A 12446-nucleotide genomic window follows, 5' to 3' on the forward strand; every position below is an offset into this window, starting at 1 on the left:
GACATGCATTACATCATTTCTTACTTTTCAAGGAAAAACATGTTTTATGACTTGAGTTTATCTGTCTAGTGACCTTGCAGCTGCACAGCTAGAGAAACAGGGTCTTCACAATGCCTGGGAAAGGGAGAGAAGGCTCACAAGCCACAGAAAAACAGGCAGTTAATTTTCAAAGGACTCCAGCTCTTTCTCTTTCTCAGGGGGAATTGGGTTTTCTGCTTACACATTCTTTAATTTCTTTTCATTCTTGTTTCATAATAACCTAAATATAAGAGCTAAAACAATAAACTGTTTAGAAGAAAACATAAGGTAAACCTTTGATTTGGTGCTGGATTCTCAGATATGATGTGAAATGCATGAGCAACAGAAGAAAAAATAAATTAAAAATACTTCAGTGGTACACCAAAAAGCTAAAAAAAAAAAAAATTACCCCTTGATGCAACAATTCAACTCATATGTATATACCCAAAAGAATTGAAAATAGGGAATTGAACATATGATAATATGCTAATGTTCACCAAAGCATTATTCATGATGGCCAAAAGATATACATGAGCAGATGAATGAATAAACAAAATACAGTACACACTACAGTGAAATATTATTCAGTCAGGAAAGAAAAAGTTCTGACACTTCCTACATATAGGTGAAACTTGAAAGCACTATGCTAAGTAAAACAAGGTAGACACAAAAGAGCAAATATTGTCATAATGCTACTGACATGAAATACTTACAAAAGTCATATTCATAGAGAAAAAGTAGATCAGAGGTTACCACAGGCTGGTGAGAGGGGGAAATGAATAGTTATTGCTTAATGGTTTTAGACTTTCTGTTTGGAGTTATGAAAACGTTTTGGAAATAGAAAGTGAAGATGGTTGCACAACATTGTGAGTGCAATTAATGCCACTGAATTGCACACATAAAAGTGGTTAAAATAGTAAATTTCATGTTACGTGTATTTTACCACAATAGAAAAAAAGATATTGTCAAAATGTTTCAGCATAATTTGTTGAATTCCTGCAATTAATTTCTTTTTTTTTTTCATTTTAAACAAGAAGTTTGTTTAAACAACAAGATGCTTGACTTGAAGGGAAAACTATCTAGGATTCTTTTTTGTTTTAGAGTAATTTATCCCTACTTAAAGACAGATTGCCCTACATGTAACAGCTACATACAAAAAAGTTAAAAAATTGTCCTTGGCTTTACAATGATAAATGAAAAATGTTAAAATTCCTCAATTGAACAAGGTATGCAAGGATTTTTATGTTGTGTTTTTGTTAAAACAGTGAGAGCAAAATAACTTACTGGAATATAAAGATAAGAGCTGAATGAGCACGCCACTAATGGAGAAAGGGGGTATTTTCACAGAATCAGTATTTTTCCACATCCCATCTCCACTTGATGTCAATCAAAACATACCATTGGCTGTTTAGTTAAAAAAAAATGCAATATGCTTGTGCACATATACCAGTTACTTTATGTACAATAAAGGAATGGGGAAGGGGGAAATGAAAGAATAGAGAAAACTATAGGGTAGTAGTCAGGATATGGTGGAACCAAATTGCAGTTTTCTAATTGAAAATGTAATCTTGGTCTTTAAAGAACAGAGTTGTGGAGTAAAGAAGCAGGTTCCCTTTTCACTAGACACCTCCCGTCTGCTATTGGAACACATCAATTGTTATCTTCATCCTCCATTTCCAACTGTGCAGGTGTGTCTGTTTCATTGATTGGTTGCCCATCGAATCGGAATCTGATCTGCCTCATTGACAATCCCTGTCATTCACATTAGGCTTTCATTAGTTTACTAAGTGGTGTATGCCTCTTAATCTTAAACTGCACCACAGAACCATCCTGCCCCGCCACCTCCAAATTAATATGATCGTTGTTCTCAGTCTTGACTCCTTCCTTGGGCTTTTCATCGGCCATGGCCAGCGCCTGAGTCTCCTCAGCTGCAGCTTCACAAAAGAGGTACCACGTCCGGACCAAACGAGTACACAAGCAGCACCAGGAGTGGCAGAAGAAGGAGTTGGCAGTGGTGGACGAAGGAGAGCTTGAGAGTTTTTTTTTTTTTTTTTTTGATTCAGAGTCTCACTCTGTGGCTCAGGCTGGAGGGCAGTGGCATGATCTTGGCTCACTGTAACCTCCACCTCCTGTGTTCAAGTGATCCTCCCACCTCAGCCTCCCGAGTAGCTGGGACCATAGGCCCACACCACCACACCCAGCTAATTTTTTGTGTTTTTTAGTAGAGATGGCGTTTTTCCATGATCTCAAGCTATGTGTGCACCTCAGCCTCCCCAAATGCTGGGATTACACGTGTGAACCACCAAGCATGGCCCTGCATAGAATTTCTTCTGCATTTTTATCAACAATCCATTTGGCATATGTCTTAGTTCCAGTGGCCATAATAAAATACCACACACTGTGTGGCTTAAACAACAGTTATTTTCTCACAGGTCTGGGGGCTGAGAGTCTGGTATCAGGATACCAGCATGGCGAGGTCCAAGTGAGGGCCTGTTTCCATCTTGCAGATGACCACTGCGTGTTCATGTGGCCTTTCCTCTGCACATGCATGTGAAGAGAGCAAGCTCTCATTTCCTTTTCCTATAAGGCATTAATCTCATCTTAAGAGCCCAACTCTCATGAACTAATCTAACCGTAACTACCTCCAAAAGGCTCCATCTCCAAATACCACCATATTGAGGACACAGGCTCCAACATGTAAATTTGGGGGAGACACAAACATACAGTCTATAACAGCATATTTCTGAGTCAATGTCTAGATTTTCCATTCTTTTTCCTTTTTTCTATGTGTGGATTCCATCAATGTGTATATTTCATTAAAACCCTGTTCTGTGGGGGTTCAGTCAGGCTGGTGGGAAAAAAAATTAGTTATAACAGCCACAAACCCTCTTGGAAGGCCTGAGAGTTTGCATAAGCTCCAGTAATAAATCTGCCTGAAGGCAGCCAGAGTCTCTCTGCAGGAGCCAGAGAGCTTAAGGTTCAAATACAAATGAATGTAGAGTAGTTTATCTAACTAACTTGTTTACTCATGTGGTCTTAAGACTAACCTTTGTTTCACCGCAGGTGCTTAATTGCTTTCTACTCGGAAAGTCCACAATGTCAATTACCCTCTAGTGGTGTTTACTCACGACCTTTGTCAATTAATATCTACTGAATAAATGCAAGTCTCGCTAACTGAGTGAGGCTGTGGCTGCTACTAAGTGGCCCAAATGCTCAGCTGGACTGGCAAAGCAGAATATCTGTGTGTCAGTGTACTTTTTTCATCCGTTGTTGGGTCAGGGTCTGTGGGACAGACCTCCACACTGTTCTCTTATTGCAACTTTATACAGTAGTCCGCCCTTATCCAAAGGAGATGCATTCCAAGACCCCCAGTGGATGCCTGAAACCTTGGATAATATTGAGCCCTGTAAATACTGTATGTGTGTGTGTATATACATATAAATATGATAAAGTTTAATTTATGAAATAAACATAGTAACAGATTAACAGCAATAACTCATCAGAAAATAGAAAAATTATAACAATATGCCAGCATCACTACACTTGCACTTTAGGGCCATCATTAAGTAAAACAAAGGGTACTTGAACACAAGCACTGCAAAACCATGACAGTGGATCTGATAGCCAAGACAGCTACTAAGTAACTAGCAGGTGGGTAGCATATACAGCCTGGGTGTGCTGGACACAGCTTGATTCATGTCCCTGGAGTGATGGCATAGGACTGTGCAAAATGTCACCATACTACTCAGAATAGCATCCAATTTAAAACTTATGAATTTTTTATTTCTGGAATTTCCCATTTAATAGTTTTGAACTGCAGTCAAACTTAGGTAACTGAAACTGTGGAAAGCAAACCCTCAGGTGAGGGGTGACCTGTTATAAGCCTTCACACTGGCTTACACCATATGATGAGTCCTCATGCTATACTTTCTTTTAAAATTTTTTCAGATATGTCTAGTTCCTTTGCCTGTTTATTCAAATTTTTCAATAAGGTTATTTAGGACTAAAACACCTCATTGGGATTTTGACAGGAATGCCAATAAACCTATAAATCATGCCGATGAGAACTAACATATTTACTATGTTGAGTCTTTCAATCAAGAAACCATATATCTTCAATTGTTTCAGTATTATTTTCTTTCTTTCATCAGCATTTTGTAATTTTCAGCACAAAGGTCTAATATATATTTTGTTTAATTTATACCAAAATATTTCATTTTCTATGGAATGATTATTAGCGGTTTTTTTTCTGATTTTTAAAAAATTATACTTTAAGTTCTGGGGTACATGTGCAGAATGTTCAGTTTTGTTATATAGGTATACACGTGTCATGGTGGCTTGCTGCACCCATCAACCCCTCCCCCACATTAAGTATTTATCCTAATGCTATTCCTCCTCTAGTTCCCCTCCCCTTAACAGGCCCTTGTGTGTGATGTTCCCCTCCCTCTGTCCACGTGTTCTTATTATTCAACTCCCACTTATGAGTGAGAACATGCAGTGTTTGGTTTCCTGTTCTTGTGTTAGTTTACTGAAATAATGGTTTCCAGCTTCATCCATGTCCCTGCAAAGGACATGAACTCATCGTTTTTTATGGCTGCATAGTATTCCATGAGTATATGTACCAAATTTTCTTCATCCAGTCTATCATTGATGGACATTTGAGTTGGTTCCAAGTCTTTGCTATTGTGATAGTGCTGTAATAAACATATGTATGCATTTATAGTAGAGTGATTTATAATCCTTTGGGTATATACCCAGTAATGGGATTGCTTGGTCAAATGGTATTTCTAGTTCTAGATTCTTTTTTTTTTTTTTTTTTTTGAGACAGATTCTCGCTCTGTCGCCCAGGCTGGAGTGCAGTGGCACAATCTCAGCTCACTGCAACCTCTGCCTCCCAGGCTCACGCCATTCTCCTGCAAATTCTGTCTCCCAGGTTTAAGTGATTCTCCTGCTTCAGCCTTCTGAGTAGCTAGGATTACAGGTGTACACCACCATGCCCAGCCAATTTATATATTTTTAGTAGAGACGGGGTTTTGCCATGTTGGCCATGCTGGTCTTGAACTCCTGACCTCAAGTGATTTACCCACTTCGGTCTCCCAAAGTGCTGGGATTACAGGCGTGAGCCACTGTGCCTGGTGGCCCTATCATTCTTTGTTCACTGTATGATCTTTAGAAGAAAGGTGGGCAACAGGTGGCCAGCAGTGGTCTACCTGTGGTGATTTTATTCTTGATACCCTCTGATCTTTCTATGGCCACTATCTGTACCACTCTCGGAACAGCACAGAGACATTGGTAGAGAGAGGTTGTCCCCTCACCTCTGGCAGAAAATGGATGTTCACACAAGGTCAGGAGATCGAGACCACAGTGAAACCCCGTCTCTACTAAAAATACAAAAAATTAGCCGGGCGCGGTTGTGGGCGCCTGTAGTCCCAGCTACTCGGGAGGCTGAGGCAGGAGAATGGTGTGAACCCGGGAGGCGGAGCTTGCAGTGAGCCGAGATCGCGCCACTGCACTCCAGCCTGGGCGACAGAGCGAGACTCCGTCTCAAAAAAAAAAAAAAAAAAAAAAAAAAAAAAAGAAAATGGATGTTCAGACCCTTCACCTTCCTGACGTCAGAGCTAACACGTTCAATACAATAGTTATGGGCCATGTGTGGCTGGCTACTGGGTGCCTGGAATGTTGCTGCAATTTGCTAGAAACTAAGTTGTAATTTGCTAGAAAGATAAAATACAGAGTTAGTTTCAAAGATATAGTTCCAAAAATATATATACTTCATTAATCATTACATATTGCTCACATATTACAATGATAATATTTTGGATATATTGGGTTAATTAAATTGCTACAACTAATTTCACCTGTTTCTTCTTCTTCTTTCTTAATTTTTTTTTATTTTTGAGATGGAGTCTTGCTCTGTCGCCCACACTGGAGTACAATGGCGTGATCTTGGCTCACCTCAACCTCTGCCTCCTGGGTTTAAGCGATTCTCCTGTCTCAGCCTCTCTAGTAGCTGGGATTACAGGCACCTGCCATCATACCCAGCTAATTTTTGTATTTTTGTAGAGACGGGGTTTCACCATATTGGCCAGGCTGGTCTTGCACTCCTGACCTCGGGTGATCCGCCTGCCTCGGCCTCCCAAAGTGCTGAGATAACAGGCATGAGACACTGCACCCAGCTTTCTTTTCTTTCACTTTTATTTTCTTTCTTCTCTTCACTTTTCTTTCTTTCTCCTTTTTCTTCCTTCCTCTTCCTTCCTTTCTTCTTTCCTTCCTTTCTTTCCTTTCTTCCTTCCTTCTTTCCTTCCTTCCTTCCTCCCTCCCTCCCTCTCTTCCTTCCTCCTCTCTTTCTCTCTCTCTTTCACTCTTTCTTTCTCTCTCTCTCTTTCTCTCTTCTTTTTTACTTGAGATGGAGTTTCGCTCTTGTTGACCAGGCTGGAGTGTGCACTGGGGCGATCTCAGCTAACTGCAACCTCCGCCTCCCTCTGCCTTCCGGGTTCAAGCGATTCTTTTGCCTCAGCCTCCCAAGTAGCTCGGATTACAGGCGCCCGCCACCACGCCTGGCTAAGTTTTGCATTTTTAGTAGAGACGGGGTTTCATCATGTTGGCCAGACTGGTCTCAAACTCCTGACCTAAGGTTATCCACCCGCCTCGGCCTCCCAAAGTTCTGGGATTACAGGCGTGAGCCACCTCGCCTGGCCCTTCTTTATTTTTCAAGTTTGGCTACTAGAAAATTTAAAATCCACATGTGGTTCACATCTTATTTCAGAAGATTGGCTCCTTTTAAAAATCTCAGGCTGCTAGTTCAAAGCACTAGGAGCCAGGAAGGTCATAAAATCTGAAATTTTAAAATAATTATTTTTTTAAATTTGTGAATAGCCATATATTATTTATAACTGCTTATGACCTTATACACAAGGTTAGGGGAAAATACCCTCTAAGGTGGGCCTGGCTCAGCTCAGGTAGGAAGCCCCGCCTGAAAAGGCTGCAACCTGGGCTGTCACTCTTTCTTCACTTCGCCCAGCATTTGGTCATATCTTCTGTCACTCAGGGCCTGAAGGGGCGGGTCCTTAAACCTTATCCAATCAGGAGCACTGAGCTGGGAACCGTCCAATCAGGCACACAGCTGGAGTGGAAAGGACGGCTTCCGGGATGTGGCTGGGCCGTTGTTTCTCGCTGCTGCTGAGCTCCAGGTCTCTCCACTGTTCTGTGTCCTCAGCGTGTGTGGCTTCATGACCCGAAGGTATTGGGAGATCCATAGCTAAGATGCCAGGACCCCCTGAAAGCCTAGAAATGGTGAGAGTGCCGGGTCCGACATCGCGAGAGAGGGCAAGGGGTTGCTTGGAACCGGTAGGAAGTGGCTGTGACGTGACTCAGGCCTCCTCGCAGTCAGCTCCACAATCTGCGCCCGAGTTTTCCTTGCCCAGCTCGGCCTCAGTCTCCTTCAGTCATAAGTTGGCGGCTGCGCCGACAGCCGGGGCCTCGGGTGTCTGGTCTCTTCCCTGCACTGTGACTGTGCCCTGCCTGGAGCCCTCTCTGGCAGCTCTGCACCCGCAGCACCGCGTCTCAAATTGTGCAGGGACCACGGGAGGGTCGTCGGGAGAATCCTGAGTTGGGTTGCGGGTTCATGAATGCGAAGAGCTTTGGTCCGTGGGGTTCCCAGTTGCTATTTTTTCCTATTAAAAATTTATGGAGTCACTGCAAAAATATTAAAGAATTTAATCAGAGTGGTTCTAGAATTGTAGAGCACCCAGCTATGTTTTGTAGTTTGTGGTCTGTGGGAGAGGCTTGAAGGAAAATCTTTTATAAAATGCATGGTGAAGAAACCAAATTTAGTAATTGATTAGGTACAGTTACGTGGTTTCTTAATTTGTGCATTAAAGGTGAAAATTTCCTGGTTTTGTAATCAGAGCTTAATTGGCAGTTTATAGTTGCTGAAGCCTGAATTTTGTTTCTCTGAATGTAGTAATTAAAAATAATGCACCTGAGTTAGATTTAGATTTTTTTTTTTTAAGTAAGAATCCAGGGACTAGAGATACCTCAGTCTAATTGCCTGCCACTTATTTATTTTCACACTCCACAGGGAACTGATTTTCTGCTGTATTTTTCACCTGTGTCCCAAGCAGCGTCTTGGAACCCATCCCCCATTTCTCCAGCCTCACTCTGGCTTGCAGTAAGATAATTTCCAGTTTCTTCTGACGTTCCCAAATGCCAGCTTTTCCTCCCTAGTTCATATTATTGCCTTTTTGTCTTTTAGTGTACTTTTTTATACCATATTTTAATTATTTTTTTCGCAAAGCATTAAATGGTTAAATGGTGCGTTTAAAGAGATTTGTTATCTGTAAATATTTCCCATGAAAAGAAAGCAAATAATAATACTCTGACACTATACTGTCGTAAATCTCTGTGTCTCTTTTGCTTTTATCTTGTCTAGGCACAGAGATGTTACCGGAATGTTTTTGGGTCAGAGTTCTCCTTTGGAAAATTTATGGGATGATGTGTCCTCAGCCACCCTTTGGCTTTTTCCTGTTCATGGGTTTCAGTACTATCTGGGGATACACAATGGTAACTCCCATGGTTATGTTAGCTAGAGTGTCCATTGGATTTCAGCTTCTGGTATATTTTCTCCCATAAGATGACCTGAGGTATGGAGTGTATCCTCTCAAGGGAGCAAGTGGATATTCTGGGGCTAAGGGGAATCTGCCGGTGGGCTCTTATTTTGAAAGGGTAACCCCTTGAAATGTTAAAATTGCCTTCACCCAACCAGGCTTCCGTTTCTTAGAGACAAATTGCTGGTCAGCCAATCAGATGCTGGTAATGAGGGGAAAACACAAATAATTTCTGCCCCCTGGATTCTCTAAGGGGAGCAGAAAAATAGTGAAATAAATATAGTAAAAGAAAGGGAGTAAAAAAAAAAGTGAAAATTTTGTGACCAAAAAAATAGTATCCCAAAAGACAGACAAGAACAAAAACAAAACTGACTCCAGTGAGATGGTGTAAGAGCTGGCCAACTAAAATGCAAGTGGGACAGTCACCGAGAAACAGTGCAGTGTCTTCTGGATGGGTGGTTCTTGAGCACACAATGAGCAGGAGTGGGTGGAAGAATCAAGTGATTGAATGGCCTTACTTGAAACATGAGTCAGACACATCTGTTATTTATTTATTTATTATTTATTATTTATTTTATTTTTATTTTTTGGGGACATAGTCTCACTGTTGCCCAGGCTGGAGTGCTGTGGCCTGATCTTGGCTCACTGCAAGCTCTGCCTCCCAGGTTCACGCCATTCTCCTGCCTCAGCCTCCCGAGTCGCTGGGACTACAGGCGCCCGCCACCACGTCCGGCTAATTTTTTGTATTTTTAGTAGAGAGGCTTTCACCGTGTTAGCCAGGCTGGTCTCAATCTCCTGACTTCGTGATCCATCCGCCTTGGCTTCGTGAGCCACCGCGCCCAACCCACATCTGTTATTTAACCAGCACTTCCACTCATGGATTTGTCACCTTGAAGGGATTTGTTCACTTATTTTGACCTGAGTTTTTATAGTAGGGCTTGAAAGGTAGAAAAATATTTACAAAAGACATGAAAGATGTGAGTTTCAAAAAATTAGTATCTAATCATACATGTCATTTGTTAAAAATTCTCACATACCTTTTTCTTTCCCAGAGTGAGTTTACGAATTTTCTCAGGTGTTTTTTTTTTTTTTTTTTGTAACTGGGTGATTTCAAACAGAATTTCAAGGCTTAGCTTTTAGAATGCTGCCAAGAAAAAGAAGAGGAAAAAATCTCTATTTCATTTTTGCTGTAGAAAATGAATACATTTCCATGAGAAATTGTGGTAGATAATTGATTGGTTACATAGATTCATAAAAACATCAGTTCCTTTTTTTGCAAGATAAATTTTTGACAGTGAATATCTCTGTTCAAATCCTGTTTTCTTGATTCGTGAGTTTCATGCTAAATATTATGAGACAAAAGTTGGTACTGCCTAGAAGTGTTTTCGTGACTCATTGTTTACTGCATGATTTTTAATGGAATTAATAGAATAAGACATTTATTTTCCAAAAGAAATAGATACTTTTTCTTTTCTTTTTTGAGACGGAGCCTCGCTCTGTCGCCCAGGCTGGAGTGCAGTGGCCGGATCTCAGCTCACTGCAAGCTCCGCCTCCGGGGTTTACGCCATTCTCCTGCCTCAGCCTCCCAAGTAGCTGGGCCTACAGGCGCCTGGCTAGTTTTTTGTATTTTTTAGCAGAGACGGGGTTTCACCGTGTTAGTCAGGGTGGTCTCGATCTCCTGACCTCGTGATCCACCCGTCTCGGCCTCCCAAAGTGCTGGGATTACAGGCTTGAGCCACCGCGCCCGGCCTGCTTTTCTTATTAAGGTATACAGTATAAGCACCTTGGCCGGGCGCAGTGGCTAACGCCTGTAATCACAACACTTTGGGAGGCCGAGGCAGGTACATCACAAAGTCAAGAGATCAAGACCATCCTGACCAACATGTGAAACCCCGTGTCTACTAAAAGTACAAAAATTAGCTGGGCATGGTGGCACGCACCTGTGGTGCTACTCGGGAGGCTGAGACTTGAACCTAAGAGGTTGAGGTTGTAGTGAGCCAAGATCGCACCACTGCACTCCAGGGTGGTGACAGAGACTCTGTCTCAAAAAAATAAATAAATAAATGTAAGCACTTAAAAATTTTTTTCCCTTATATGAACACTGTGTTTCAGTCATTTTGCTGAATTTTTAAAATACTTAATTTCAAAAACCAAGTGAGTAACTCTAACATGAAAATTAAAGTTTGAGCCCAGTGACTCAGAGCTAAGGCTAATATTGAGCCTGCAAAAGGAGTTTATGAAAGGCCTAGTTAGTTTTTTTTTCCGGAGAGCCTCCCCTGCAGAAGTTCCAGCCTGCTCACTCCAGTCATGGAAGAAGGCTTTCTGCTGACAGAAGCTGCAGAGTCCTGGAAAGCTACAGGCAGATGCAGTTAAGGCTAAGATAAAAGGGGACAGGGAGGGTCACACTAGCCATGTACTTGTTATTGTACATCAGGGATGCTACTGATTTAGTATCCTGAAACTTTGCTGAAGTTGTTTATCAGTTTAAATAACTTTTGTGCTGAGACTCTAGGATTTTGAAGATACAGAATCTTGTCATCTGCACACAGGAATAGTTTGACTTCCTCTCTTCCTGTTTGAATGCCTTTTATTTCTATCTCTTCCCTGATTGTTCTGGCCAAGACTTTCAATTCTGTGTTGAATAAGAGTTTTGAGAAAAAGCATTCTTGTCTTGTGCCAGTTTTCATGAAGGAATGCTTCCAGCTTGTGTTCATTTTCTATGTTGACTGTAAGTTTGTCATACTTAGATGACTCATTATTTTGATGTAGGTACCTCCAATGCCTAGTTTTTTGAAAGTTTTAAACATGAAGGATGGTAAATTTTATTGCAAACTTTTTTAACATCTACTGAAATAACCTTGTGGTTTTTGTCTTTAGTTCTGTTTACTTGAAGAGTAACATTTATTAATTGTATGTTGAACCAACCTTTTATTTCAGAGATACAGCCAAGTTGATCACATTAGCTTTTTGGTGTTCTCCTGGATTTGGTTTGCCAGTATTTTGTTGAGGATATTTTCATCAATGTTCATTGAAAATATTGGCCTCGAGTTTTCTATTTTTTTTGTTTTCTATTTGCCAAATTTTCATATCAGAATAATGCTATTTTTATATAATGAGTTGGAAAGAAGTCCCTTTTTCTCAGTATTTTGAAATCATATTAGTAGAAGTGGTACAAGCTCTTATTTTACATCTGGTGGAATTCAGCTGTAAATTTGTCTGGTTCTTTGTTTTATTTTTGGTGGGTAGACTATTTATGTATTTATTTAATTTTGTTTTATTTTACTTTTTGAGAAAGAGTCTCACTCTGTCGCCCAGGCTGGAGTGCAGCGGCGCAATCTCAGTTCACTGCAACCTCCACCTCCCGAGTTCAAGCAATTCTCTGCTTCAGCCGCCTGAGTAGCTGGGATTACAAGTGTGGACCACCACACCCAGCTAATTTTTGTATTTTTAGTAGAGATGGGGTTTCACCATGTTGACCAGGCTATTCGCTATTCTTGAACTTCTGACCTCATGATCCACTCGCCTCGGCCTCCCAAAGTGCTGGGATTATAGGCTGAGCCACCATGCCCGGACAGCTATTTATTTATTTATTTATTTATTTTTATTTATTTATTTTTTGAGACAGAGTCTCACTCGGTCGCCCAGGCTGCAGTGCTGCCACAATCTCGGCTCACTGCAACCTCTGCCTTACGGATTCGCCCCATTCTCCTGTCTCAGCGTCCCGAGTAGCTGGGACTACAGGCGCCCGCCTTCATGCCCGGCTAATTTTTTGTGTTTTTAGTAGAGATGGGGTTTCACCATGTTAGCCAGGATGGTCTCAAT

The 12446-nt window shown here is 41.2% G+C and overlaps 2 protein-coding genes and 1 pseudogene across 10 annotated transcripts in view; 2 read left to right on the top strand and 1 right to left on the bottom strand.

Annotated features, from left to right (window-relative positions):
• Positions 1-1024: 1024 nt before the first annotated feature.
• On the bottom strand, positions 1025-1937 carry LOC135968695 (small ubiquitin-related modifier 2 pseudogene; annotated as a pseudogene).
• A 5239-nt stretch (positions 1938-7176) lies between these two features.
• Positions 7177-12446, top strand: part of LOC102140087 (uncharacterized) — a 156034-nt gene continuing 150764 nt past the window's right edge. The window contains exon 1 of the mRNA XM_074026579.1: positions 7177-7311. The gene's annotated coding sequence lies outside the window, so the exon portion shown is untranslated. The remainder of the gene's footprint in view (positions 7312-12446) is intronic.
• Positions 7177-12446, top strand: part of LOC102137713 (uncharacterized) — a 35070-nt gene continuing 29800 nt past the window's right edge. For 2 of the 9 annotated variants that reach the window (XM_065536188.2, XM_045378936.3), the window contains exons 1-2: positions 7177-7311; positions 8099-8188. In XM_065536188.2, coding sequence (XP_065392260.1) covers positions 7282-7311; positions 8099-8188 — 120 coding nt within the window. In that variant the 5' untranslated portion in view covers positions 7177-7281. Of the gene's footprint in view, positions 7312-8098; positions 8189-8703; positions 8743-12446 lie in introns of those variants that run through there. The other 7 variants (XM_045378939.3, XM_074026575.1, XM_065536189.2 and 4 more) reach the window with 4 other exon arrangements.

The sequence above is a fragment of the Macaca fascicularis genome, chromosome 19, assembly GCF_037993035.2.
Source record: "Macaca fascicularis isolate 582-1 chromosome 19, T2T-MFA8v1.1".
In the NCBI taxonomy this organism is placed as follows: domain Eukaryota; kingdom Metazoa; phylum Chordata; class Mammalia; order Primates; family Cercopithecidae; genus Macaca; species Macaca fascicularis.